At 49.4% G+C, this 27,713-nt stretch overlaps 1 protein-coding gene and 1 long non-coding RNA gene across 2 annotated transcripts in view; one reads left to right on the top strand and one right to left on the bottom strand.

Moving 5' to 3' along the window:
• SSU72 (SSU72 homolog, RNA polymerase II CTD phosphatase) overlaps positions 1–22,910 on the bottom strand; it is a 31,641-nt gene extending 8,731 nt beyond the window's left edge. The window contains exons 1-2 of the mRNA XM_023635997.2: positions 22,322–22,910; positions 10,433–10,576 (exon numbers count right to left, since the gene is read on the bottom strand). Coding sequence (XP_023491765.1) covers positions 10,433–10,576; positions 22,322–22,401 — 224 coding nt within the window. The 5' untranslated portion in view covers positions 22,402–22,910. The remainder of the gene's footprint in view (positions 1–10,432; positions 10,577–22,321) is intronic.
• LOC138923232 (uncharacterized) lies at positions 22,845–27,011 on the top strand. Its single transcript, XR_011436581.1, has 2 exons — positions 22,845–23,149; positions 26,685–27,011. It is a non-coding gene; the product is annotated as an uncharacterized lncRNA (long non-coding RNA).
• The last annotated feature ends 702 nt before the right edge of the window (positions 27,012–27,713 follow it).

Below are 27,713 nucleotides of genomic sequence, written 5' to 3'. Positions count from 1 at the left end.
GGTTTCCCACTTTCTGGCTTAGCCTCAGACGTGAACTCCAGTCCTGCGCTGTCCAGGCTCCCCAAGGGTGGGCCTCGCCGCAGGGAACCTGAGCTCTCTGAATCCTGTAATCCGATTTTACTTCCAAACTGAAACGTAAGACACAAAGTAAGACTTCTTCAGTGGGGACTCAAGTCCCTCTGGGGGGGGAAGATTCTCAAAGGCATCCAGGCTCAGAAATGTCCAAGCATCCTCCCCCCACGCACTCCAGAGATGTGCCCGCCCAGGTGCTAGGGCCACCTCAGGTCAGGGCAGGTCCAGTCGCAGCTGTGTGGGGTGATACTGAGGAACAGGCCCTCAGCCCATGGTGCTCAGGCACGCGCTCCCCTGGATGGGCACAGCTGGCCACCACAGCCGTCCACACCATCCACATCCCAGGCAAGGAATGGGGCTTCTCCAAGTCCCCTGGCTCTCATTCTGAGGGCAGAGCAAAGCGTCAAGGTTAGCAGGGCCACGTGCCCTGGGCAGCCTCTCGATCCCAGATCCATACAGGACAGCCCTGCCCAGGAGGTCAGAGCCGTGGTCAGCAGCCCTCCTCTCTTCTCTGCTGGCTTCAAGAATCCACTCAGACCCTTGCCCACCCTGGGGTTCCCTCAGCTATGTGCATCTTTCGAGAAGCAGGGGAGGTGTCGAGGAAGCTCCCCCCTGTGCAGCTGGAGCCTCTTGGGCACCTGCTCCCCCAAACTGCACCCTGTGGATGGGTGGCTCCTCAACATAGGAACGGGCCTCCCCACCGCATCTCGGGGACAATTCAAGTTTTTAGTTCAAACTTTAGGATTATCACATAGTGGCAATGTTTCTACCTTCACTTCAGATCCCCAACCAAGGCTTGTGGCCTGGCAAGGTCTGGGATTCAAGGAGCATGTAAGTTGCTGCCACCCAACACCCAGACCACACAGGGCGGCCATGACGTCCACTCTTCAGCCACTGTGAGGTGGTACACGGCTTCCTCGTGTCATTGATAATCTGTTGTAACAAAACCTCCAGCATTTAGTGTCAATGCCATCAGCCTTATAAGGCCTCATTAAAAACACAAACCCAAGAACCACATGTACCAGCCACCAGAGGAGGCAGGATGGGCTCACTCCTGCCTCCATGCGGACCCTTCACAGCAGTTTCATGTTAGTTAAATGGCTATGTCCCCAAACAGAACTTAAGAACACGCTGGATCCTGCAGAGACACACACGACAAAAGGGAAGCAGTGTTGCACACACATCACTTGCTAGAGAACACAGAACCTGTGAGCCTGCCCGGAAGTGTGAACAGCACTGTTTTTAGGGACAAGTGTTACTTCTGTATAAAAGGAATGAAAATCAGAAAAACAAACCTCTCAGGTAGCACATTCACGGGGTGTTCCAAACAGCCTGGAAGCACGTGGGGACCAGAGGCCTCCCAAGAGGACGGACCTGCGACTCCTGGTCCCATAGCTCAGCCCCACAGTGGAGCAGGGACAGCCTGGGAGAGGCAGGCACAGAGGTGCCAAGAACTCCCCAAACCGCGAGGTAGCAGCAAAGCTGCTTTTGTTGGGCTAAAATTAGCAAAAACTATATTGGGAAGTAGAAAACAAATCCCGTTTGGCATCACATTCTGTGTGTACCGGCTGCACTGACCCTTCTCCTACACTTGGTCTGCCAGAGCACACCCAAGTCAGGAGCAGATCCCCCCAGGTGGGGAGGCAGCTCTGCACCAGCACCTGCCCAAGAACTGCAGCTGGGCAGCTGTCCTAATTCCGCCTGCTGCCCCCACTTCCCAGGAACAAGACACGTGCCATCCTGTGGCTACCACCCGCCAGCTGTGCTTGTCCAGCACACATGGGCCACCAGAAGCAGGAACAGTTATCTGTGATGGACACCGATGGCCTTTCCTGAACAACTGTCAGATGTGGGCAGGCAGATGACACAGAATTCCCACAAAACCACAGGAGAGGGCTCCTGTCAGTCCCTAAACTCACTGAGGAAGCTCCCAGTCCAAAGGACCCCGGGCAGAGGGCTGCCACACCTCGGTCTGATTGATTAGCACCTCCCATTTATAACTCAGGGCACAGAAGGAAGATGCCCAATCCACGTAACCTAGCGCTTTGCAAGTTGTGTTCCTAACAGATGCTTCTGGAAAGCTGTCCATTGTAGATAGGCCACCCTGCACCCAGGCCACAGTGGACGTGGCACAGCAGTGTCTGAAAGGGCCTCTGCTCACCTCAAACTGATTTGCACAAAAGGATCTGCGGAGACCAGTGAGTGAGAATTATTTTATCTCCTTTCTTCAAAGGAAAACACTCCCTCAAACTGGTGTTTAAAAAAACAACATGGGGCCATCCTGGTGGCGTAGCAGTTAAGCTTGCACACTCCACTTCGGCATCCCAGGGTTTGCTGGTTTGGACCCTGGGCACAGGCTAGGCATCCTTCATCAAGCTGTGCTGTGGCAGAATCCCACATACAAAACAAAGGAAGATGGGCACAGATGTTAGCTCAGGGCCAACCTTCCTCAGCAAAAAGAGGATTGGCAGTGGATGTTAGCTCAGGGCTAATATTCCTCAAAAAAAAACCAAAGAGAACTGGGCCCGGTCCCATGGCTGAGTGGTTACAGTTTCACGCACTCTTTGCTTCAGTGGCCTGGGTTCGCAGGTTTGGATCCCAGGCACAGACCTATTCCACTCACCAGCCAGGCTGTGGAGGTGTCCTACATACAAAAAGAAAGAGAATGAGTGACACAGATTAGCTCAGCGCTAATCTTTCTCAAGGAAAAAAGGAGGATTGGCAGTGGATATTAGCTCAGGGTGAATCTTCCTCAGTGAAGGAGAAAAAAACAAAACCCAGGACTGGTAAACAACCCCCTCCCTCACTGAAATTCCACTTATTTAGAGACTTAAAGAAAAACACAAATTGTTTTACCACAAAATTTAAGACTATCTGACAAAAGAAAAGGTAAGCCAAAAGCAGCAACAAGACAAAGTGACTGGACCAAACCCAGGGCGGTCACTGAACTGGACCTGTCCCTGGCTGACCCCACCCATGCCCACCTCGAGTCATCACCAATGGGGAGTTCTGACATTCTTGTGACAATGCAGTTTGTACAAGAAGCCAAACTGTCTGCCTAAGAAGAGGAAGGATGAGGAGCTCATCCAAGAGGCCAGTGGTCACTACAAAGCAACCCAGCTGCCCTGCAGGGCTCCTTGTGGGGACCAGTGTGAGCTGCCAAGGGCCCGAGGCTGTGATGGAGAAGCCCGGCCAAGGCAGAGAAGCAAAGCTGATCATGAGGCTCGACGGCCAAGCTCAGGAGAGGCAACCAGAGGAAGGGGAAAAGCATCCCTGAAAACCCGCAACCAACTGCCGAACGTCCCCAGGGACGGCCAAAAACACGGCTTGGCGGAGCTTTTCCTGGTAAAGGCCTTTGGTCTTTATTCTGGGGGGTATGGTGACAGTAACACCAGCGTGTCCTGCGTGGGGCTGGGACAGGGGACGGTTGCATTCCTGCACACGCATGAGGGGAAGGCCGCCAGCAGAATTCAAAAGCTCACAGAAGACGCCAACGACCCAGGGAGACTCTCTCCTTAAGTGTCTGCAGAGCCAGCGTTTCAGGACCCCGAGTCCTTGTCACTGTGGAGGGAGAGGCCCTTCCTCCACCACAGCAGAGACAGGCGGGAACTGGGTGTCCCTGAAGAAGGCATGGACTACGGTGCTGTTCTAGCTTTCAGGATGTATCCTCCAAGATGCCATGGTGAAGTCCCTCGTTTTAGAGGACAGGTCTTGAAGATTTTAGAGGTCATGAACCCACCGGGAGCCCCTTGTGGACGGCAAGCCCAGGGCGTCTGCTGACGACACAGCTCAGGCAGGAGGAAGCCCCGATGTGGCATGAGGCCCGTGGTGTCCCAGGCCTGGAGTGTGGACTCACTTCTACAGCCCACACTTGCACGAAGAGCAGTCAGTGCCACGGTGAACGCAGCTGGACCAGTGTCCCTGCTCAGGGCTCCCTCAGGGGCACTCTGCCTCCCCCGAGGCCAGTGGAAAAGCCATGTCTGTCGTGTCCAGAGGCTACTAGGACCCCAGACCCACAGCATCGCTCAGCCCGGTGTCACTCTTGAGTCCTCCCTCTCTCAGCCCCAGGGTCCACCCCACTTCCTCCTCGTCAAGGCCAGAGAGGCTTCCCCTGCCCTGACAGGGCTGCATCCCCAAAGGCCCACCCAGCTCCAGCCCCATCAGCTCACCTGGGTCTCCACCATCCAGCCTCCAACACTGGTCACAGCCATCTTGGAGTTTAGATTCAGAGGGAACAGGCCACAGGGAACCACACGTGTGCGTCGTCATAAAGCACTCAAGTGCTACTCAGGTGAGGACCCCGAAGCCATCCACCTGCCCTGACCACGAGGGAAGGCCCGGCGTTCTCTTCCTCACCAGATTCTCCCAAGACTGAGTGAACGAGGAACAGGAACCCTGACAATCCCTCACCCGTTACAGATATAGGAGACAGCACCCCCCCCTCCCCCGCCACCCCCATCCCTACCGGGGTGCCCGGCCCAGCCCATTTTCACGGCAAAGCACTGAAGCAGCACGCACACAAGATGTTCCTACAACTGCTTCTGCAGTCGGCAGGGGAGGACGCCAGTGAGCTCTAAGGCTGGGGTGGCACCTGGGAGCCTCACTACAGCCCCCACCAGTCTGTCTCTGGAGGCCTCTCAGTGACTCCTGGGTCCGGCCGCTCTACCCCTTCCTTCCTCGTCCTGAGAGGAAGAACCAATAGCCGGGCAAGGCAAGGCCAGTGCTGCAGCCAGCAGGCAAGCGGTTTGGGAGGGCCGTCCTGGAGCTGTCATCACCACGAGAACACAAACACAGACCACCAGCCCTAAGAGGGACAACTGGCCCCGGCAGGTGGGAGCCTCTGGACGAGCCCCTGGCACAGTGGGAATGAGAAAGGCAAAGAGGCAACAGCTTTAAGCTTGGGGTCCTCTGGAAGGGCTGGGCGGGCAGCTGGGATCCTCGGGCCACACCAAGAGCCACTAAGCCAAAAGCTTTCGAGCTAGAACTTCAGATTCAGAAAAAAGTTCATTTTGGCAATCAAAGCAGTACTTTTTGCAAAGCACGTAGGCTGCACAAACAAGAACTCGGGAACCCCTGAAGGAATATCAAGTCGGCTCTAAGAGCCACTGGGCAGCCAACCTAACTATCGCCCCAACACAAGGCTCAGTGGCCAAGAGCTCTGGCCAGGTCTACGATGGTCTCACACCACCTTTGTCTTCAAGCAAAGTGAAAACAGCAGCACGATTCACTTTATGTGATCCACTTTCAACATGACTGTCGCGTGTTGGGAACAGCCTGGGGAACCAGGCTGTCTCTCGGCCCGGGACAATGACTGCAAGCCGTGGGGGTGGTCAGTACGGTTCTATTATGTCCAAACCCGAGTGAGTCCTAGGAGCCCTACCACACCCAATAGGCTCTGTTGAACTTGTGGCACCTGATCAGATGAGATGAGCAGGTAAACGCCTCTCAGACAAGACAGCTACTATTCTGGCCTTACCTGAAACATCTCAAGGCCATAATTTATATTTTAAGCATGAGAGCTTTCTAATACCAGAAAGCTTAAATATAAGCAAAATTAGATCAGAGTTTCTCCCAGAATCAGTGTCTGTCTCAGGAACACATTCATTTGTTAAACACCATTTTCAAAAACTATTTAAAAACATAGCTGCTGAGCAGGGTGAAATGAGACTAGATCACACACAGCAGAGGCGAGCGAGAGCCCCTGAGTACCTTGGGTGCAGTGTGCCAGGCAGACACGGGCCAGGGACCGTAAGTGAGGCGGGCATGCAGGACACGCCTAACAGCAGAACACCCTTAAAGATGCAGACCCAGGCCCGATGGACTTAGAATGGAAAAAGGGCTGGACTTGACTGCAGGAAGCATTCCCAGGACAGGACCAAGAGACCCCACCGAGCAAAGCATGAGAAAGTGAGCTGGGCTTGAAACAAGGGTATGATGAGACCAAAGTACAAGCTTCCAGAAAAGCCCAGTGGCTCTCATTAGGAAATCAGTGAAGATTTGGGGGCCTCAGACCATATCTCTCCATCAGTCTCGATGGATGGAGGTCATGAGGGTGGGGATTTACAATCTTAGAAATCAGTTTTCTTTTTACCTTTTAACCCAAGATAAGAAAAAGTACACAGTGAGGTGGGTGTACATATAAAGCAATGCAAGACAAGACTGAGGACAGAATGAATCAATGAACAGGTAAAAAATAATCTAAACCCCAAAGATAATTACAAAAGATCCACAAGAGAAATCAGAGAAGTGTGCTGGATACAGGCTCCCATGCTCAGCCTCCAATTACGCAAACGAAGCCAAGACCCAGGAGAGTGTTGTATTTGCATTTCCAATCAATCAACTGGCCGCATGCATTAAAAATCACATGAACTATATTTAGAGCTCCACGTTTACTTGCCTTTTAAGACAAGTGGTTGTATAACTCACAAAGCAATTACGTACGGACAGGTCCCAAGTGGACATCTACCTTCACCTATAAGGACAACTCCACTAGAGGCCCGGGAGGACACGGCCACCCCGTCATCTCACGTGGTCCCTCCCTCCTCCACAGGGTCCAGGGATACGCTTCATTAGGTCACAGACTGCCATTCTTATATTTAGAAGAAAATAACTTATCTTTTCACCAAAGGTACTCCAGGGAAGCTGAGGGTTCAGCCGCGGATTCCGCTCAGTCGAAGGTGGAAAGCCCTGGAAAGAAGCTTAATGGCACAAACCAGCTCTGGAGGAAAATGGGAAAAATCCGGAAGCCTCCACCACTTGACCCAGGGAGCTACCTAGAGCCACGCATAAAACACCAAGATCAAAGCTGCTCTGTGTTCAAGACTCCAAAGCAAAGAAAAAAGTTAAGGCAAAGGGAAAAAAATTTACACTTAAAGACGGGCAGCTCAGCACACACTACAACACGGATGCCCCTGGAAAACACGCTGGGGAGAAGCAGCCAGTTACAGAAGACCGTATGTTGAACAACTCCATTTACACGAAATGTGCAGAAGAGGCAAATCCACAGAAACACAAAGTGGACCAGTGGCTGCCGGGGAGGGGGGAGGGGGCGGGACAGGAGCAGTTGGGTTGTTGAAGGGCAGTCACTGCTACCAGGTTTTTATGGGGTGATGAAGATGTTCTAAAACCTACTGTGGTGATGGATGCACGACCCTGAGAAATACACTAAAGCCACGGAACCGTACACTTTAAATGATGAACCATATGCTGTGTGGGTTCCATCACAATGAAACTACTCTTGATAAAATGGACAGTTTCCCTTACTAAGAGAAACCTGAAGAAAAGATATTTCTTCTTTGTCTGTAGAAGGTCATGTGAACTTGAGACCTCCTGTACTATTAGGAGAGACATTCCCAGAAGAGAAATGGCAACATCCACTGTCAACCAAGCCAGTCTAGCTTCACTAACTAAAACAACTAGTTTAGTTTTAGATTAACAAGGCTTCTGTCCTGCCAAGGTTTTGTATCCCCAGCCCCAACATCCTCTAGAATTCCCAGGGGCAGGTTCTTTGGGGACCGAAGGCCAGTGTTCTGCAGCCATACAAATGTCACCATGAGCCCAAGGGAGGTGTCTCTCAGTCCCTCAAGGCCTGCTTCAGCTCGAGGACAGAAAACTGAAACCACCTATTTGTAGACAAATATTTAATCAAGTGCTTCCATACTAACAGGACTACTGGCCAGAACTTACTGAGGGCTTAATCATCACGGGGTCCCAGTCAGCATCTCGCGCGTTTGACTCAGCTCTCAGGATTACTGTGAGGTGTGGACACACAGCAAGCAGATGGCAGAGCTGGTCTGAGCCCTGTCCCTTACCACCGGGCCACTCGGCCACTGGCCAATCCAGCAGCGCATTCCTACCCTCATGTCATTCTCTCCCTTGAAAATCCAAACATTCACTGAGTGTTTTATCCTTGGGTTACATCTTAAAATATTTTTTAGCTTTCACTGCAGGTTCTAATGACTGTCACTTCCGCAAAAGGCCAAGGAATTCCATGTTACAGACCTGGGCTTCTGCCCATTAGTAATCAAGTGTCCCCTCCCATGGCAGCAGGGCACCTCCTAAGCTGGGGACCCAGCCCCCACTGGCCTCCCTCACTGCTGTACCCTTCACATGCACAAGACCTGAGCCCCCACCCCACAGCATACTGCCAGTGTCCGCGGTGACCTCTGGAGCACGTGTCCTTCCCAATGGCCAAGGGCTGTACTTGGGTAGCTTGAAGCCAGGCACCAAGCACAAGGCTGCCTTGCCCCCTTCCTACCCCCACCTAGAAGACAGAAATCCTACCCAAGTCATGTCAATAAAGGGATAAAGATGCCCCTCCCAGAGCCTCCTGAGGGGCAATCAAAAGGGGAGGTGACTTTGCCAGGGTCCCCAGCAGGCAACTACTGTCAGTGACAGTTGAGTATAACCATCTGCCCCCTCTTCCGCATGAGGCAGCAAGGGCACACGCATGCACAGGCAGACAGAGCTGTCTTCTGTACTGATGCTTCCTGGGGAGACCATGGACTTGCACAAAGTCAGCACATGAAGAGATTCTCAATTCTGAGAAGTTGGTCTCTGCTCCTTCGTTGACAACTACCAAGGAGTGCACATCATCCCTCCTACACCAAGGCCCCAGGATTTGGTCTGTTTAAAATGTGGTAAGTGCCACCCATCCCGAGCAAAGGAAGATCATAGTCGGCTCCAGTGTGAAATGGCCTAATTTATCACAATTAAGGGAGTACGAACAAGTGCATTATCATCTGTGTTCCTTCCTCTCATTGAGCACAAGAGTTTAAAAAAAGGATGGTAGTAACTGAAGAATAATTTTGAAAAATAGATGGGGTCTCAAGATAAGCTTAATAGCATATGGATAGTTTATAATGCAAATAACAAAAACCTGAGTTAAGATCAGTTTTTTCCAGGGGAAAGGCTCTCATGGCTCGTGCTTCTCTGAAAGGTTAAGGGCGACTCTCACCAGAGGACAATTTCAGAGAGGAGCGCTTCTGAGATGCCTGCAGAGATCAGCCTGCCTTCTTGGCCCAAGGATGTGAGCAGAGCATGTCACTGCAACATGGACACCAGGACACAGCTGACGGCTCACCGGAAATACTCAGGGAGTTCTTCCCAATGCAGGTTCTGGGGCTTCTGAGAAAGGGGAAGCACGCAGAACGTGCGCTTCAAGGTCTCTGAGCGGCTTCCATGCGCCCAGGGAGAGCCTCGGGTCCGCTGCCTGGAGGGATGACTCTGGCACGCCCCCAGTCCTGGACTCCCAGGATCACTGGATCACAGATGCCCCACCATCCACAGCAACCCACACACACTCCCACACGCCCGCCTAACAGGAAATACCCGTGTTTCTGCACCATGCTCCGACTGGCAACTTTTTAATTGTAGCTGGGGGAGAGGAGAGCACAGAGGGCAGAGGTAGTAACCGCCAGGGTTGTTCTACATTTTGCTAGAATGACCTGCGGGGCCACTCCCAGCTAACTAATTAATCTGAAGATGTAGAGAAAACATTGTAGTTTATTAAAAATTTCAAGTGTGCCAACGTGAAGACAAAGTTTTCCATTTGGTGTTTATAATCCTTTTACTTGGAGTACATTTGAGCTCCATCTTAAGAACTACCACTCACTCACTGGGACAAGAGAGGCCAGCAGTTTTAAAGTAGCAGGGGAGATCATGAAGTACCCCAGTCAAGGATCACCCAGCCGTATACAGCTTGGCATCACACTCACAAAAACCCGTGGAAAAAACACCTTTTCTTTCACTCAAGTCTCAGTAGCAGATCCAGTTAGTTCTGTCTCTTCCTGAAATGAAGTAAAGTTCTCCCAAATTATCTGCTGCCAACATGCTTCCTTTGGTAGCAAATGTGGCCCTCACTGGCCTGACCCCCTGGAAACATCACCAGCGGTGTGTGAAGCAGCCCACCGACACGTTATCAGTGCACACCCGCACACACACACACACACCTACCTGCAGAGGAAAGCAGTGGCAGCCCTGCAGGGTGGAAAGCCACGGAACCTGTGGTTTCCGCTTTCCTCATCTAAGCTGCTCTGATTAGTATCATGTCAGAACCTTTTCCTTGACTCTGTCAGTGTGGACGTCACGTTTACGTCTGCATGCCCTACACGTCCACTGCCCCGAACGGCTCCAACCCTTCGACTGTCCACTGAGCACCAGGAGCAGAAACCTGGTCTCTTAAATAAAAGGAGGGCATGTTTTGCATCGCGTGCAGTGACTCAGCACACTGTGCAGAGGCAGCACTATCCGCCTGACTCGCACAGCCACCCTGAAGTGGAGGTCAGAATGATGCCTGTGTCACAACACCTGCCAGAGACAACCACGCTGAGGTTTTTAAAAGGGCAGCCCACTGGGATACAGTTCTTTGTCTTTCCTAAGGAGATCATTGTACATCTGATCATATGTGGTTTTGAAATCATAAACATTTGGCTTGTCGGGTGCGGGTCCTGGAAGCTTCACATGAGTTCCTGTTCCAAAGGACCGGACACTGAATCCTCGTTTGCTGAAAGACACAAAGGAGAGAGAGAGAATCACAGTTGGATAAGTAAGACACAAAATTCTAAAAATAAGGGATATGAAATGGGAAGTGGACAAAGTGAGCAACTTTGTTGATATTGGAGAACACGTTTCTAAATCGCTAACTTTGAATATTTTATTCACAAATTTTAAAAAACTTTTGTAGTATGTTTCACAAAAGCTAGATGAAACCAATCACAACAGAAGACAAAGGATCCTATAACCTGTGGGTACACAGCTAAGTGTGAACCTTGCGGTGTTTAAAGCAGTACTCTGAAATTTCTGAGAACTTCAAAGGACTGACTGACATGTAGAATTAGGGAAGATTTCATCTAGAACATTTTTGTCATCTGACCATTATCCTGGCCTCTGTGCAGGATTCAGATTCACAGGACCCCTTATTTTCTGATTCCTAAGAAACTTCTCAAGATTTGACTGCAGGCTCCATCACAGGAAACTCTGTTGGTCCAGTTTCCTAATGCCCTACAATGTGGGCTCCCCAGGAAACCAGAATGGAGCACCAAGAGCGGCTGGCACATGGGGGCACCTCTGTAGCCTGCTGTATTACCATGTTGGCTTTAAGGGCCAAGAACAAACAGACCCACAGCTGCAGATACTCTCTTGTAAGCTAAAAAGTCAAAGATAAGGAAAGCGACAAAATGTGCTTCCTGGCGCTGGCCTCACAGCCAAGTGGTTGAAGTCCCACACGCTCTGCTTCGGCAGCCCGGGTTCACGGGTGCGGATCCCGGGTGTGCACCTACTCCACTCATCAGCCACGCTGTGGAGGCATCCCACAAACAAACTAGAGGAAGACTGATAAGGATGTTAGCTCAGAGCCAACGCCCACACACAAAAAAGTCCTTCCTAATAAATTGGGAATTTGTGTGAAATGCAGTCCCCCTGTGGGAAACAATTTACACCTTAAGAAAGAAATGTCATCTCAAAAAAACAATAAAGTGATGAGATCCCAAGACGTGTCTGTCGTCACTGATAACCATACTCTTGGGTCTGCTGCGAAGGTTATGTGCAAAAGTTAGTCTGGTACAGAACTTATGTTCTTTCAAACTCACAGTCAATAAAAGTAAAAATCTGAAGTGTTAAAAAGTGTCTAAATAGAACAGACTTCTCATTTTAGCTTTCTGTTTATAAACCACACAATTTCTGCCTCTGAAGGAACCTCCGTGACCGTAGGACTCAGGAAGAACATGTTTCCATCAGCATCTACACTCTTCTTACAGGCCCAAATGGCTCTGAAATTGCTGACGAATTGTCTCAAGTTTTTCCATATTTTTTTTATTGCAACTCAGGGGATATTTGGCCATGTCTCGTGACATTTTTAGTTTTCACAACTGGGAGGTATGGCATTTAGAGGCTAGGGAGGCTGCCAAACATCCTTCATGGCACAGGACAGTCCCCAACACAGAATCATCCAACCCAAAATGTCAGCAGTGCCTGACATACAGAAGAGCTCCTACAAAATTAAATGAATAAACCCCACAGAATAAGGGACAAAGACGTGAACACAAAAGTTACAGGGAAGGAAATGGCTGAATCTCACTCGTGGTGTGACAAACGCATCACAGGAGGAAGGCTCTAAACATCTGGGTATGGGTGAGCTCTCTCCCACAGCGATGTCAGCACCACGTGGAAGGACGTGGTCCCTTTCGTTCACTGCTGTGTCCCCGGTACCTAGAGCAGCGCAGGGCACACAGCAAGCACATAATAAACACGTGTCGACTGGTGAATAAGTTTTCCGATGAGAGAGAAAACCCGCACTCAGACAGCGCTGCTGGAAGGGACAGGGAAGGTTCTGCAGGAGAACGCACCGAAACTGCGCCAATGACCCAGACACTTCCAGAAGCCTATCCGACAGGGTGCACACCTGCATCTGCAGGACATTCCCTACAGCCTTGACCGTAACCACAAAAGAGAAGAAAGAACCCCATGTCCAACCACACAGGAGACTCTCTGCTACTGCAAAAAGGGTGAGGGAGCACTATACACACTGAAATCCCCTACAATTGTTCAGTGAGAAAAGCAAAGTGGACACGCCCAAACCATGGCAGTGCAGGGGCCTGGGAGGTGCTGTCTCCACGGAGCAGCAGGGATACCACACCTGGCACCTACACAAAGTATCAAGTGCGCACAAATTAAAAAACAATTTTGAGGTCGGCTCCATGGCCAAGTGGTTGAGTTTGCATGCTTGGCTTCAGCGGCCCAGGGTTTCGCTGGTTTGGATGCTGGGCGGGGACATGGCACTGCTCGTCAGGCCATGCTGAGGCGGAATCCCACATGCCACAAGTAGAAGGACCCACAACGAAAATACACAACTATGTACCGGGGGGATTTGGGGAGGAAAAGCAAAAAAAGAAAAAAGATTGGCAACAGTTGTTAGCTCAGGCTGCCAATCTTAAAAAAGAAAAAGAAAAAATAATTTTAAAAAGTGGTTCTCATCTAGTTTGGGTTAAACACCTTACCTTACTTGAGTCCTGTGAGGTCGGTAAAAGCCTGGTTATGTCCCTTCATCCCTAGAAATCCCAAGCCATGCAGCCAGACCCCAGGCTATTATCCCCTGTGACTGTGAACAGCGCAGTAACAGCAGAGACTAATGATCTACACACCAAGGCCCACATACACCTGAGCTTTAAAAACAGACCTAGAGACAACCAACATTCCTGACGTTTAATCGCAACTACAGATGCCAACAAAAGGGAGGCGAGGAAGTAAGGCCGTCCACTGCGCTGTGACCAGAGGCCAACACGGGCCAAGCCGCTGTGCACGGCCAGCCGCACACCTCAACTCACCTGCCTTCCTGAGAAGCTGCATGCAGACCATTTTCACCCCAAATCTGAACCTGTTTCCTCACCAATTCACATAACATACATATCTGAATATAAATAAATAAAAAAACTACTTTCTGCCAAAGCACCAACAAGCCTTGCTGACAGTCACCTCGACAACAGCTGAAGGAGATGAGTTCTTGTCCAGGCACCCACTCCCTGCCCAACTTGACACAGGTGGTCATGCAAGGGAGGGTGGCCGGGGCACCTGCTTCCATAGAGGCCACATCCTCCTATGACAGTAACAGGTGAACAAGTCACAGCCACGAGAGCCAGAGGAACACACAGTTGTGGGCCACGCTTGTCTCGAGGGCTTCACAACTTGTCACTGCTCCGAAATAAGCAGCTTATCTTTTCGGTTCCAAGCCAAGCCACTTCCCCCTGAAAATGCCCTAAAGGCTCTCTCCCACTGGCTGGGGCCACTACTCCAGCAGCTTTTAAAGGCTGTTAAAATATACATCATTGAGGGGAAAAAAGGAATTATTCCTGACACCAACCCTGGCTCTGCAGGCGCATCCTCCTAGTCAGAGTAAAGACCCATCAACCTTCCAGTCTGCTCTGTGACTCATGGAAAAGTGAGGCACCCAGAAGCGCCACACCAAGAATCCCTAACACTGGTAACTGGGTTCCAGTGACCACTTCACCTGTGTCCAGGGGTGGGCTGACCCCAAGGGCACTGGGACCATTCACACGTCCAAACCATGACCACCTAGCTACCTGCATGGCCAGGCACCATGCTGGGTGCCAGGGTCAGGGCCAAAAAGACCAGGAGCTTCTCTCTGTCCAATTGGCAGGGGATGACAATAAAAGAGAACAAGTCCTTCAGGGAGGGAGGTGTGCTATAAGAAAACATGAACCCATAGAAACAAGATCCTCCAAGGACAGGACGTGGAGCTGAGGCCGGCAATGCCCAAGCAGAAGAGAAGGAGGTCCCTGCAGAGGGAGCAGCCAGACCCAGGTGTGGGGACACTGCCAGAGGACAGAATGAGGCAGCCGTGGCGAGAACTGAGAAGCACGTGGGCCCAGAGTAAGCTGAAGGCGTGAATTAACCAGGAGGTAAGACTTCTGGGCAGGTAACATGGTGGCCAGCAGTGACACCTGAAGAGTACATGCAGTGCTCAACATGCACCTGGAACCACTCTATGGGTCTGGCTCCAAAGCCTGCTATTTTCATGGGCTCTGCAGTGAAAGATGTGTCTTTTGGTGGGGGCTCTGATGCTTCAGAACAAGGCACTCGAAACCAAATAATGAGTAAACTGGATGTGCAAGAGAGACAGTACCTTCTGGGGTCAGAGTAAGAAACAATGGTGAAGAGCATTTTTCTTATGTGACCCATCAGCCACCTAAGAAGCCTATTCCAAGAGGGGTCCCAAACATCGTTTTGGGCAAGATCGGGAAAAGCAAAATCTTCCGACAAAGATATACAAAAGATTCACTTAGATAGAGTTCATTCATCACTCTTTCAAAAAAAGTAAGTATTTTTATAAAACTCAGTCATCTCCTTTTGGCCATTCCTTTGAGGTACTTGTCATCTAGAATTTATTAAAATGAGCCCAGGCACAAAAGCTCTTGAAATACATTAATGAGACGAGTCGTTAATGTGGTCAAGTTGATTCCCACTCCTGGCAACTCCATGGACAGCAGAGCAAAGCCCTGCCAGGTCTTTCTGTACCATCCTCTCACCTTCCAGCACTGTATCAGACAATGCATTGCTGCTACTCATAGGGGTATCATGGCCAATTTTTTTGGGAAGTGAGTGGCCAGGTCCTTCCTCCTGGTCTGTTTCAGTCTGGAAGCTCCACTGAAACCTGTCCACCACAGGGAACCCTGCTGATACTTGAAATCCCAGTGGCACAGCTTTCAGCATCACAGCAACACACAGCCACCACAGTGTGACAGCTGACAGATGGGTGGTGTGGTTCCCTGACAGGGAAACAAACCTGGGTCTCGGCATTGAGAGCGCCGAATCTTAACCTTTAGACCACCAGGGCTGGCTATTAATGAAATATCCAATGAATAATCTTTAATTTAGCCAAGAAATAGCAAAGAGAATTATTAAATCTGCAATAGCTGAAGTTTTAAAAATTAAAAATGACCACGCTCTCTACTGGTGGCAGGCTTACCATTCCATCTTGATTCAACAGTATTTCCTGGAGTTTACTACAGGCTGGGAATACAGCAGTGATCAAAACAGACCCAAATCCCACTCCTCAGATACTCTGGGGGGATAGGGTAACAAGATAAGTAAAACGTCCAGTCCACAGGACAGTGAGCAGCACGGCAATGGAGAAAGCCACGATGTGGGAGTGGAGGTGGCAGGAAGAGTGGGAGACAATGCCCCTCGGGGTGGGTCTCAGCCCTGGGAGCACCTCAGTGCATGTTGCACCCCATGACAGAGACCTGGACGGGACCCCAGAATGTTTCAGGTTGGAGTAGGGCAGGTGTGCCACCTACCAGCTGCCACAGGGCTCCCGGGAGGCTCCAGATGGAGAGCCCTGGGGCAGGGTCTCGAGCCCCCATCCTGCTGGAGTCTAAATTGCCTGGATGGCGCCACCTGGCAAGGACCATCTTCTTCACTCATCTTGTGTCCTGGTGGGGTTTGAGGTTTGCATTAGGTGTCCAAATGGAACATTCTCTATTTCAGTCTGACCATATCCCTAAAAGTTGGGATTGGCTGCATCCCAAAGAACGCGGCCCTGCCCTCCACTTGACTGATCCTAAACAAGGCTCCTAGGAGGATGACTGCTGGGTCTCGGACAGGGGAAGACTCCCTTATTAGAAACAGACAGTGGGGTAGGGGGCCTGCTGCCCTCTCCTCAGCGGCCTCCCCAACTTTCTGAAGTGTTCATAAAGCGTATTTAAAAATAAAATGAAACACAGTTTGCTCTTCCCCCAACAAAATGTTCCCAAGTGGCAAAAAGGCTAATTAGCAACAGAAGAGCTGTTTCTTCTAAGCTGATGCAACTGACATAACAGCCCATCTTGTGCTGTGACAACAGCACAGTGTGACAATTTGTTTCTTATATAAAAGAACTGCTATAAAAATATTCCTGACAACCAAAAGGCTTTGTCTCAAGAGCCAACCATTTTTATGTTAAACGAATCTTCCAGACAAGTATTTATCATGTGTTTTTACAAGTATCAAAAATCTATCATAAAGAACCTATCATGGTTAGCGCACTCTGCTTTGGCAGCGCAGGGTTTCGCCAGTTCGAATCCTGGACGTGGACACGGCACTGCTCATTAGGCCATGCTGAGGCGGCGTCCCACGTGCCACAACTAGAAGGACCCACAACTAAAATATACAACTATGTACTGGGGGGATTTGGGGAGAAAAAGCAGGGGGGAAGAAAAAAAGAACCTATCATAGAAAATGTTAAATTTTGGAAAACAGAATTATTTCTATCGCTATCCCAATGACTAAAAGTAAAATAAAAATGCTAAAACGAACACCAAAAAGGATCATAAGAAAATATGCAAATTAACAATGTGGGTTACAGTATTTTTCCTGTTTTCTAAAAGTGTGGTTATTAGCCTGATTTAAAGAATTATTTTGGCTAAGACTGAAACTGCTGCGAGCCTTCTGAAAGCATGACCTGTCTATAAGTAAGACAAGATGCACCTACAATCCTGTCACCTTTACTGTAGGTACACTCATGCACTGCTGACCAGGCCAACTTCAGCTATATGATGACCTCATCTGTATAGAACACAAAGCACCTGCTCAAAAGCCATTACACTTAAACGCTTGCCTATAATTTCACTGTGGTACAGCCAAATGACTGGGAAGATAAAACTCTTCTGAAATGGTAATGTTCCAATAAAATTTGTTATCACTAGGCAAATGTGGACACTAAACACATTTTTTTTTTTGAGGAAGATTAGCCCTGAGCTAACATCTGCCGCCAATCCTCCTCTTTTTCTTTTGCTGAGGAAGACTGGCCCTGAGCTAACATCCGTGCCCATCTTCCTCTACTTTATATGTGGGACGCCTGCCACAGCATGGCTTGCCAAGCAGTGCCCTGTCCACACCCAGGATCCAAACCGGCAAACCTCAGGCCGTCGAAGTGGAACATACGCACTTAACTGCTGTGCCACCAGGCCAGCCCCTCTAAACACATTTTGATAAATGTTTTCTAGGATTTATTTCGTTCTTATCCTCCCAAAAGGTCAAGAACAAAACTGAGAGGCTTCTAAGCATGAAGCATCATCAGGTGTCCAGCTTGTGACAAATGGCCATTATGTTTAGCTCGTCAGTGCCCCTGCTCAGACGTCCCTCCTTCAGGCCTGCTTTTCCACAACCCAGCTTCTCACAGGCCATCTTGCTCCACTGGTCACTGCCGGCCTCCCGAATGTCTCCCCCTCCACAGTACCAGCAGAGAGCAGGCCCTCCGTATCTGGTACTTCAGATGGCCCAGCAACAAGACCACCATCAGAGTGCTGCTTCCAGCTCCAACACTAAGCAGTCCTGAGCAGGAACGTGCTATTAGCCATGTGTGAACCTGTGGAACTACCTTCCCAGTGCTGGGCTCCATCTGTTCTCATCTATAAAAGGCTGGAGAAGATGATCCTTAATGCAGGGAAAAATGTTTTAGCTTTGGAAGCTGTTACCATGCTTGGTCTACTGAGTTCTGTCTCAATGTTCACATTCAAACAGAAATCTACTTTCCTCCAACCATCCTCCTGGTCTTAGTTCTGCTCCTGAAGACAAAAACAGTCCCATAAATCCTAGGAAGGCAAATGTGCTCCCCTGTAGACACCTTTTCCACATCTTCTGCCTTCTTAGGGACATGATTCCAAATCCTTTCACCTTACCAAATGGTTTCCAGTTCCTTCTTCAAGCACATGCACAACCAAAATAGCAAAAATGCAGCCAAAAGGGCTGCAGGGCACAGCTGACTACCACTCCCTGGTAAAAGACAAGAAGCTTGTGGGAAGGTGTTCAAGACCAGGGAGGGGTTCAGCACCATGACTGCAAGTGTGCTGTAGGCCACCTGGGATCAAATCCTGTGTGTCACCCCACCACCTCAGGCAGCTGAGACCTAGTCCTGTCTGGAGAAGGCTGGAGTACCCCTATACCAGTATAGCTTGGGACCCTGGTGTCTGGTCACGACATTAAGACTTGAGAGGCCCACCCAATCAGAGGATCACAGGACCTCAGCTGACTGCACTTGCTACACCCTGGATCCTTCTTCAGCTCCTCTTTTCACCCATCTTGAGTCTCAGTTCTGTTACTCATCATCACCAGAGTCCCTTGTGTCCAAATCCCTGCTGTCACTCACGAGCCAGGGCTTCCTGCTCTGGGTACTGTCTCTTCACCTGCATGAATGTGGACATCCTAAGAGCTGTGAGGATGAAACCAGACAGCATTTGGAAAGCACCTGGCACAAAAGAGCTCAAGAAACAGAGTGAACTGTTTCTTCCACATCTGCAGCCTCTCTGCTCATCTTCCCAAAATCACATAGCTCAGGAAGTTAAGATTGAAAACCAACTAAAAATTCAGTCCAGCAATTTATAGAAGATTTTCTTTAAAATTTGTTTTGAATTGCTATGATTAAAATCAACACAACTTCCAAAAATCAACACACTCCTTAACATCTAGGAGATAGTTTGGAACAAAAAAAAACAAATTAATTGGCTCCAAAGGGAAATCTAAATCCACTCAGTACAAAGAACAGGAGGCTCTGTGGAAACATACAACAGTCTATCAACACCACCTAAAAAACCTAAAGGACTCTCAGGACTGGTATTTGAAACAATTTAGTCTCAAAAGATAAAAATGATCACTCCAGGGAACATTATGACTAGCTCTAGAAAATGCCAACATTTATTACCACTTGTATTCGACTTGTCAGAAAAATACAGTCCAAGTTGATTTCCAATAGAGCCAAAAAAAGGGGGGGTGGGGGGGCGGGGATGGAAGGGAGAAGGGCTCACTGATACCTACCGTGCACATTCAATTAACTTCATTGCTTCTGATATTTCATTTCAGCTTTCCCATGCATAGTTTTACGTAGTTGCAACTAAACTGCATACAAAATTTTCCAGTTCTTTCACTTATCATACCATTTTCCTATGCTTTTCACAAACATCATCTTTGAGGTCTAAGTCTCCAAACCTGACTTTTATAAGCTCTCATAGCTGTAACAGAAAACCATCATATAAATCTCCTAAAAATGTTTTAAAATCCTGTACTAACCCCAATAGAGATAAAGCCATAAATAATTTTCAAAAGTCAAAGTGACGTGAAAAGTTGCTCAACCTCAACAGCAATTTTAAAACCAAAGGATGGAGCCAGCCCGGTGGCGCAGTGGTTAAGCGCACACGTTCCACTTCGGCGGCCCCGGGTTCACTGGTTCGGATCCCGGGTGCAGACATGGCACCGCTTGGCACACCATGCTGTGGTAGGCGTCCCACATATAAAGTAGAGGTAGATGGACATGGATGTTAGCTCAAGGCCAGTCTTCCTCAGCAAAAAGAGGAGGATTGGTGGCAGATGTTAGCTCAGGGCTAATCTTCCTCAAAAAATAAATAACTAAATAGAAAATAAAAAACTAAAGGAAAGGTGAGATCCTTCTTGCTCTGGCAGCATGAAAAGATGAAAATAACGCCCAGATTATAAGGAAAAAGGAATTCTACAAATAGCTACTTTTCTGGAAAGCAGTCTGGCAAAATGTATGAAAATGTAAAATACGCCTACCTTTCGACTCAGCGAGTCCACCTCTAGGAATTTAAGCCAAGGAAATAACCAGAAAAGCGTGCAAAGATATATGGCACAAGAATGTTAACATCATAAGACTGAAAAACACAAGGTCCAAATTGTATTACTGGGGGATTGGTTACAAAACTAATCGCCACAGGACTCCCCTGGATTATTGCTCTGTGGTTTTGTAACCACTTCCACTACTGGATGTGAACAGATGTACTCAAATTCAGTATACCAAAATGAAAGCAGAAATGATACTGAAATCAGACTTGCGTTTACCACGTTCCATGAACAGAGATTACAGAAGGGCATGCTGGCCTCCCTGCAGAGTGTGGACACACAGGAGACGCCCAGAAGGACCCACACCCAATGGCACTTGGGCTGATCTTTATCTCCTTCATCTTCTGTGTATTTTCTACAGTTAGCATGCCTTGCAACAAGCAAATATTACCATTTTAACAGAGGAAACAGCCCTCAAATATAGGCATTTTAGAAATTTAAGAGTCACGTCAAAAAACTTCACATTCAGGCTATCAATAACGTATGTTACCCTAAACTTACCTCCTTTTGCCCTCATTCTCTTTTTATGAGTAAATGTGAGAGACAGTCAAGTGGGTAGAAGCACATGGAACAACTACTTGGTGATTACTCCGAGAGGATCTTCTGCACCCCTTTCCCTGGAGACCCAATGCTGGGCTGGCTCTAGCCACTGGGAACTAAACAGGACAAGCCATTTTGTAGAGACTGTCTGATTTCATTACAAAGTTGCTACACATAATCAAGAAATATCTCCCTTTGTTAAGGTTTCATCCCAACTTTGTTATGCAGATACAGCAGGAGAGCTTAAACAAGGGAGGGCCAGCCAGAAGATGCAGGACGTGGTCTCCAGCTCTCTTGTTATTCTAATCAAAGATGTGAAATCTTATTTCCTGGCAGTGTGAACCTTGCATTTTTTTGCTTAAACTTACCAAACTTTTAATGACTCTGAACAGATAAATGCAGTTTGGGGATCAGACCTAGCACAATGTAATTCTAGTTTAAATACAACCTTTGCATTAATTTGTTAGGCTCAAAGCATACCACACTCTACCAAAAAATGACATCAAGCGAATACCGTGGACAGTGCGGTAGGAAGTAGAATTAAAGAAGCAGGAAGAAGTAAACTCCTAATTGGCAGATGGTGGACATCTGACACTTCCAGCTTCTTAAGAAACAAGAGCGATGGGGCATTCTACCTTGCCCAAGTTACTCAGCAGACTAAAGCCGGACTGTGGGAGCCAGAGGGCGAGGCACTGGTGTCGTTCAGTGTCCACGTATGGAAACTGCGGGAGAAAAGGCACTTTCAACTTTTACTAGCAAAGTTGACATGTATACCAAACTTAACGCAGGCGGTCAATTTCACGTTTTGTAAAGTGAGTTTTAACGAAAAAACTGTATCAAACGGGAATAAACTTTTATTAAACACATACAACACCAGGGTCACAAAACAGGAGTCAGTACCGAAATATAAAGTGGAAGCAAGAAACTGGACTCACGTGTACTCCAGAAATTACCGAATCGAGACCTTTAAGGGAAAAGGAGGACTTTTTTGTATGAGACTTGAAAATGTAGATAGGAGAAAATACAAAGCCACGAAGTTAACAAAAAAGGCCATTTCCGTTTTTCTAAGACTCATTCTATCCTGAGCTTATGTTGCGCAAGTTTTCCAGCAGCTTTGGTAAATGACACGCCCTGGAGACGCAGGAGTCGGACACTATCATCTCGCAGACCCTGGCCTTGGCCTCGGTACGTCCCGCCTCACCGAGGAGCATTTTACAGCACGCCCGATGCAAGACAGGCGTGTAAAGGGGACCAAACTGCATCAGGCTTTCAGGTTTACTGGGAACTCTGACGTTTCCGCGACGCGGGAACATTTCGGCTCAGAACCTCAATTTTCCCGCGACGCTAAACACACGTGGGGGCACCGCGCGGCCGACCGAGCCTTGTCAACTCCTTACTGCGCGCGGCCCCGCGGCCAACGAGGCCGGCCGCAGCGCGGCCCCTCGGGCGTCCTTCGGGGGCCGCAGGCTTCGGGGCCGGGAGCCGGGGCCGCCGCCGCCCAGCATGGGCCGGGAGCGGGCGGAGGGACGGCCGGTCGGCCGGCGTCCGACGGGGCGCGCTAGGCAAGGGCGGAGGCCCCCACTACCTGAGGATGTTGTGCGCCTCCATGCTCCGGTTCTGGTTGCTCGAGCACACCACCGCCACCCGCAGCGGCGACGACGGCATGACGGCGGCCGCACCGTCCACGACTCTCCGGCTCCGGGACTCCCACCCAGCCGCGGCGCTTCCGCGCGAGCAAGATGGCGGCTGGGGCGCCCGGAAGTCATGACGCGGAAGCGGCGCCGTCGGCCACGTAGCGCGTCGGGACGCGCGGCGCGGGCGTGTGCACGGTGTCCCGGTGGCCTCACCGCCCTGGCCGACAGCTTCGGGCCGCGCAGGGAGGGAGGCGCGTTCCGGAGCGCCGGCCGGTGAGCGCGCCGCTGCTCTGGCGTGCGCGGTCGAGGCCTGCGCTCCACACAGGGGCTGCCTGCCAACCCGGCGCCCTGCGCCGGCGTCCTGACGCCATACGGCCCCGCCGCCGTCGCCGGGAGTGACGCGTTAAAGCGCCTCGCCGGAGCCTGTGACGTCACGAACGTCCCGCCGTCGTCGCTGAGAATGACGCGCTGGGCGCCGCGGCCGCCCGGACGGGCCTCCGAGGCGGATGGTCGCATCCCGGCGTCTCGCGGGCCGGCTCTGCGCGCTCCCGCGGCCCCCGGGGCCTATGGGTCTGGCCTGCCGCCCGGGCCCCGACACCCGAGACCCGCTCTGCGCTGTCCCCCGGGAACCTCCGTGTCGCTCCTGCGTGCCCCCTTCTCTAGCCGAGCCCCGCGCCGCCCCCAGGACGAGCGCCGCGGCTCCCCCGGCCCGCCAGGCTCGCGCCGACGGCGGCACATCGCGCTCCGCTGTTAACCGCGAAGTTCAGCGTGTAAGCGAGGTTAGGAACGTGTGTGGACAGGGGCCTAGAGGCAGCGGGGGTGCTCGAGGAGACGGCCGTGGAGGCCTCCCGCGGCGGGAGGGCGAACTGGCCGGATCCGGGGGTTGGTTAGGACACCGCGAGCTTGAATCTAGGGACGAGCTATGACAGTGAAACTAGTCAACACGGTTTCGTTCTCCAGCCGCGTCCAGCCGTCTGGACGCAGACTTGGAATGGGAGCGCAACAAAGGGCGGGGGGCAAGGGAGTTGCGGTTCCCCAACGTGGATCCACAAGTGGGAGAGGTGAGAGGGGGAGGCGCATGGGTGGCATTAGTGGAAAGGCACGGCGCGCCCTGAGTTGGAGATCCCAGTGGAATGGGAGAAATGTCACTGGAGTGAGGCGGTGGTAGAGTAGGATGCCTGAAACAGGATGTAGAAGTGGCTACTTTTTGAATACCTGTAGGCTCGGTGTGACCATAGACACGCGTGGAACTCAGTCTCCCTTTTGGAGAGGAGTAAGAAACTCAGAAGCCAGGGTGGTGAGGGACCACCATTACTGATACTGATGTCCTATGATCGCTCGTGATAGCTTCCTGGAGGAAAAGACTGAGAACCAGGCACTCCGAATCCTTAAGGACCTCTGGGTATGGTGAGGGTGGGGGGAGGACACAGTGCATGGCTGCAAGAAGGAAACATTTACTTGGAAGGACTTGAGGGTTTGAAGGATGAATGAGGGGGAATGAAGGCATCTTCCCCACCTCCCTTCTGTATATTTACATATATGCAAAATGTAAATCCAAAAGGACACACAGCACAATGTTCAAGTGAGACAGCAGGTATTTATGGGTAGTGGGATTAAAGGTGCTTTGAATGCCCTTTATACTTTCATGGATTTTTTTACTTTGTTTTTTTATGGTGAACATGTATTTTCTTTCACATTCTCAACAAATAATAGAACTATTTACATTTTGAAAATAAAACCCCTCCATGGCTTCCCCAGTGTGCTCAGAACCATTAACCTGAATTCAAAGACACTGGCCTGACAGCAGCTCACCTCTCCCTACTCCTGTTTAGAACTTAATGGTCCATCAACTAAAAATTATCTGTCCCATGCCTTTTTACCTCTGCGTGTGCCGCCCTCATACCTCAAGTCTTAGTCCAGTCATTGAGATTCAGGTAGATGCCAACTTCAAGAGAGCTGCCTGGGCCTGGCCTGGTGGCCCAGTGGTTAAGTACGCGGGCTCCGCTGCAGGCGGCCCAGTGTTTCGTTGGTTTGAATCCTGGGCGCGGACATGGCACTGCTCGTCAAACTACGCTGAGGCAGCGTCCCACATGCCACAACTAGAAGGACCCACAACGAAGAATATACAACTATGTACTGGGGGGCTTTGGGGAGAAAAAGGAAAAAAAGAAAATCTTTAAAAAAAAAAGAGAGAGAGCTGCCTCCCTTCCCCCTCTTCTCCATCTGGTCACTTATACTCCTGGCACCACATTCAACTTGCTCTTGTGGTTCTGAACATTTATTTTAGCATCTGTGCTCCCCTGCCTTAGCGCATTCACAGACTCTAAGCTCCAAGGGGCTAGGGCCTCCATTTCCAGCCGAGAAGCCTTCATTGCCTTATGTCCAGTGTATTTAGAACTGTTGTCCCTGTGGAGGCGCTCACTGATAGATAGATGTATAAATATCTAGATAGATATACACACACACAAACACGTCTACCAGATATGCAATTTGTAAATATTTTCTCTGTGGCTTCCCTTCTTCTCTCATCAGTGTCTTTTTTTTTTTTTTTAAGATTTTATTTTTCCTTTTTCTCCCAAAGCCCCGTGGTACATAGTTGTGTATTTTTCAGTTGTGGGTCCTTCTAGTTGTGGCATGTGGGATGCCACCTCAGCATGGCTTGATGAGCGGTGCCATGTCTGCACCCAGGATCTGAACCAGTGAAACCCTGGGCCGCCAAAGCGGAGCGCGTGAACTTAACCACTCGGACATGGGGCCGGCCCCTCATCAGTGTCTTTTGAAGGACAAAAGTTCTTAAGTTTGATAAAGAACAATTTATCAATTTGTTCTTTTATGGATTGTGCTAAAATATCTGATGGGAAGAATACACTGGATGGGATTAATGGTAGATTAGACGTTGCAGAAAAGATTAATGAAATTGAAGACATACAAATAGAAATTATAAGTGAAACAGAAAAGTGAGAGAAGAAAAGGATGAAAAAGTGAAGAGAGTATCAATGAACTGAGGTGCAACTTCCAGCAGCTGGCACCTGTGTAATTGGAGTTCCCAGAGAGTGAGTTTGCTCACTGGCTGGTTGGTGGAGGCACTACTCCTGGCCCTGCTTGAACCCTGGGTAGTTTTCCCTCTAATCCTTTTGGTTGGCTCTTTTCCTGGCCTCATATTTTCCTCACACACATACGCTAGTCAGTCCTAAGCTACACATCTCCATGTCCTCTTTCTTCAGTGTTCTGCCCTGCAAACTCTAGCCATCTTGGCCTTTCGGATCCATTCACTCAACTCAGGGAGACCACTGGGCCCTGCCTGAGTCCCCTCCTTGCTCCACATCCTGAAAACTCCAGGCAGTAAGCTGGAGCAGTCACAGAATTCAGCTCATTTGTTTCCTTTCTCTCGGGAGTCACGGCCCTTCACTGCATTATGGCCAATGTATTTAGAACGGTTCTTTCACATATTCTGTATGGTTTTTTAGTTGTTTCAAGTGGAAGAGTAATTCTGGTTCCTGTCACTTCATCTTGGCTGGAACCAGAAGTCTCAGTCAACTTTAAAAAGAGTAAAATGTGGAAACTCACCCTACAGATATTAAGATTCATCAAGGTTATAATAAGATCATGGAGTGCCATTGTAGGAAAAGACAAACACACCTATGCAATAGAAGAGCCTTAAGTAGACCCATGTCTGTATGGGAATGTGGTATACAATGTGGAGCACCATGTGCTGGAGAAGGACGGACTGTTTCTGTAGGCTGGGTTGGGAAAATTGGCCCAGTGTTGGATATAAAAAGTTGGATCCCTACCTCACACCACATACAAAGGTAACCTCTAGATAGATTAAAAACATAAGTATGAAATGTCAAATCAGCCAATCAAAACACAGTAGGGAAATATTTTTGTATTCTTTGGGTGTGTAAGGATTGCTTAAGATCAAAAAAAAATGCATACAACATCTAGAAAAAATGATGTCTGATATCAAAATTAAGGATTTATTTTCAACAAAGGACACTACTGATGATGTTAACAGCATAGGAGGAAATACCTGCAACATCCAAAATGGTCAAAGATAAGTAGCTAGAACTGTGCTGTTCAATACAGTACCCACTGTACATTTGGCTATTTAAACTGAAGTTTAATTAAAATTTAAAATGCAGTTTCTCAGTTACATTAGTGCCATTTCAAGTCCTTGGTATCCACACCTGACTAGTACACTAGTGTCTACTGTGGATTGGATTGTGTTCGTGTGTTATTGTGATTCATGAGAAATATATATTTGGTCATTCGGATGACCAAAATACTTCTCACATATTTGGTATTCATCTGCAGTTCCTGGCTCACAGCTCTGAAAACCTTGGAAATTCCTCAGCGTCTGGAGTGATAAAGGTGTCTCATTATGTAAGTGAAGCTGACTTTTGAACCCCAGGTTGGTGGGGGGGGGGTGCTGGTTGCCAGGGGAACCAGCCTTGTGACCAAAGGATTGGAACTTTCAGCCCCACCCCCTGACTTCTGGGAAGGGGAGGGGCTTGAAGTTGAATCTCTTGCCAGTGGTCAATGACAGAAGCTCTTGTGTTGAGGACCTCACCCTATGTATCTCTTCATCAGCTGTTGATTCTTATCCTTTAATGTCCTTTGTAATAAATTGGTATCTAGTGAGTTTTGTGAACTGTTTTCTTGAGTTTTCTGAGCCATTCTAGCAAATTTATCGAACCCTAGAAAAGGGTCATGAGAACCTTTGATTTGTAGCCTGTTGTTCAGAAGCACAGGCAACAACCTGGGCTTGCAACTGGCATCTGAAGTGGAGGGCAGTCGTGTGGGACTGGGCCCTTTCTCTCTGCGATCTGACTCTATCTCTGGGTAGACAGTGTCAGAATTGAGCTGAATTCTCTGACACATCGCTGGTGTCCAAGAACTGCTTGTTGGTGTGGGGAAGGCTGCACACACACACACGTTGGAATTGGGTCCAGGAAACCTTTTGCAGTTCACCGAAAGAATACGTTGAAGTCCTAACCCCCAGTACCTGTGAATGTGACCTTATTTGGAAATAGGGTCTTTGCTGATGTAATCAAATTAAGATGAGGTCATAATGGATGAGAGTGGGCAGCAATCCAGTGAGTGATGTCTTTATAAAAGAAAGGAGAAGAAAATTCGGACACAGACAGAGGAGACACTCAGAAAGGAGGCAGCTACATGACAGAGGCATCTTTGGAGATGGAGCATCCACAAGCCAAGGAACCCCAAAGATTGCTGGCAACACCAGAAGCTGGAGAGAGGCATGAAACAGATTTGCCCTCAGAGTCCTCATAAGGAACCAGCCCTGCTGACACCTTGATTCCAGACTTCCAGCTTCCAGAACTG

This window comes from Equus caballus, chromosome 2 (genome assembly GCF_041296265.1).
Source record: "Equus caballus isolate H_3958 breed thoroughbred chromosome 2, TB-T2T, whole genome shotgun sequence".
NCBI lineage: Eukaryota > Metazoa > Chordata > Mammalia > Perissodactyla > Equidae > Equus > Equus caballus.
The sequence above is the reverse complement of the archived record's forward strand: the minus strand, read 5'-3'. Positions and strand labels throughout refer to the sequence as shown.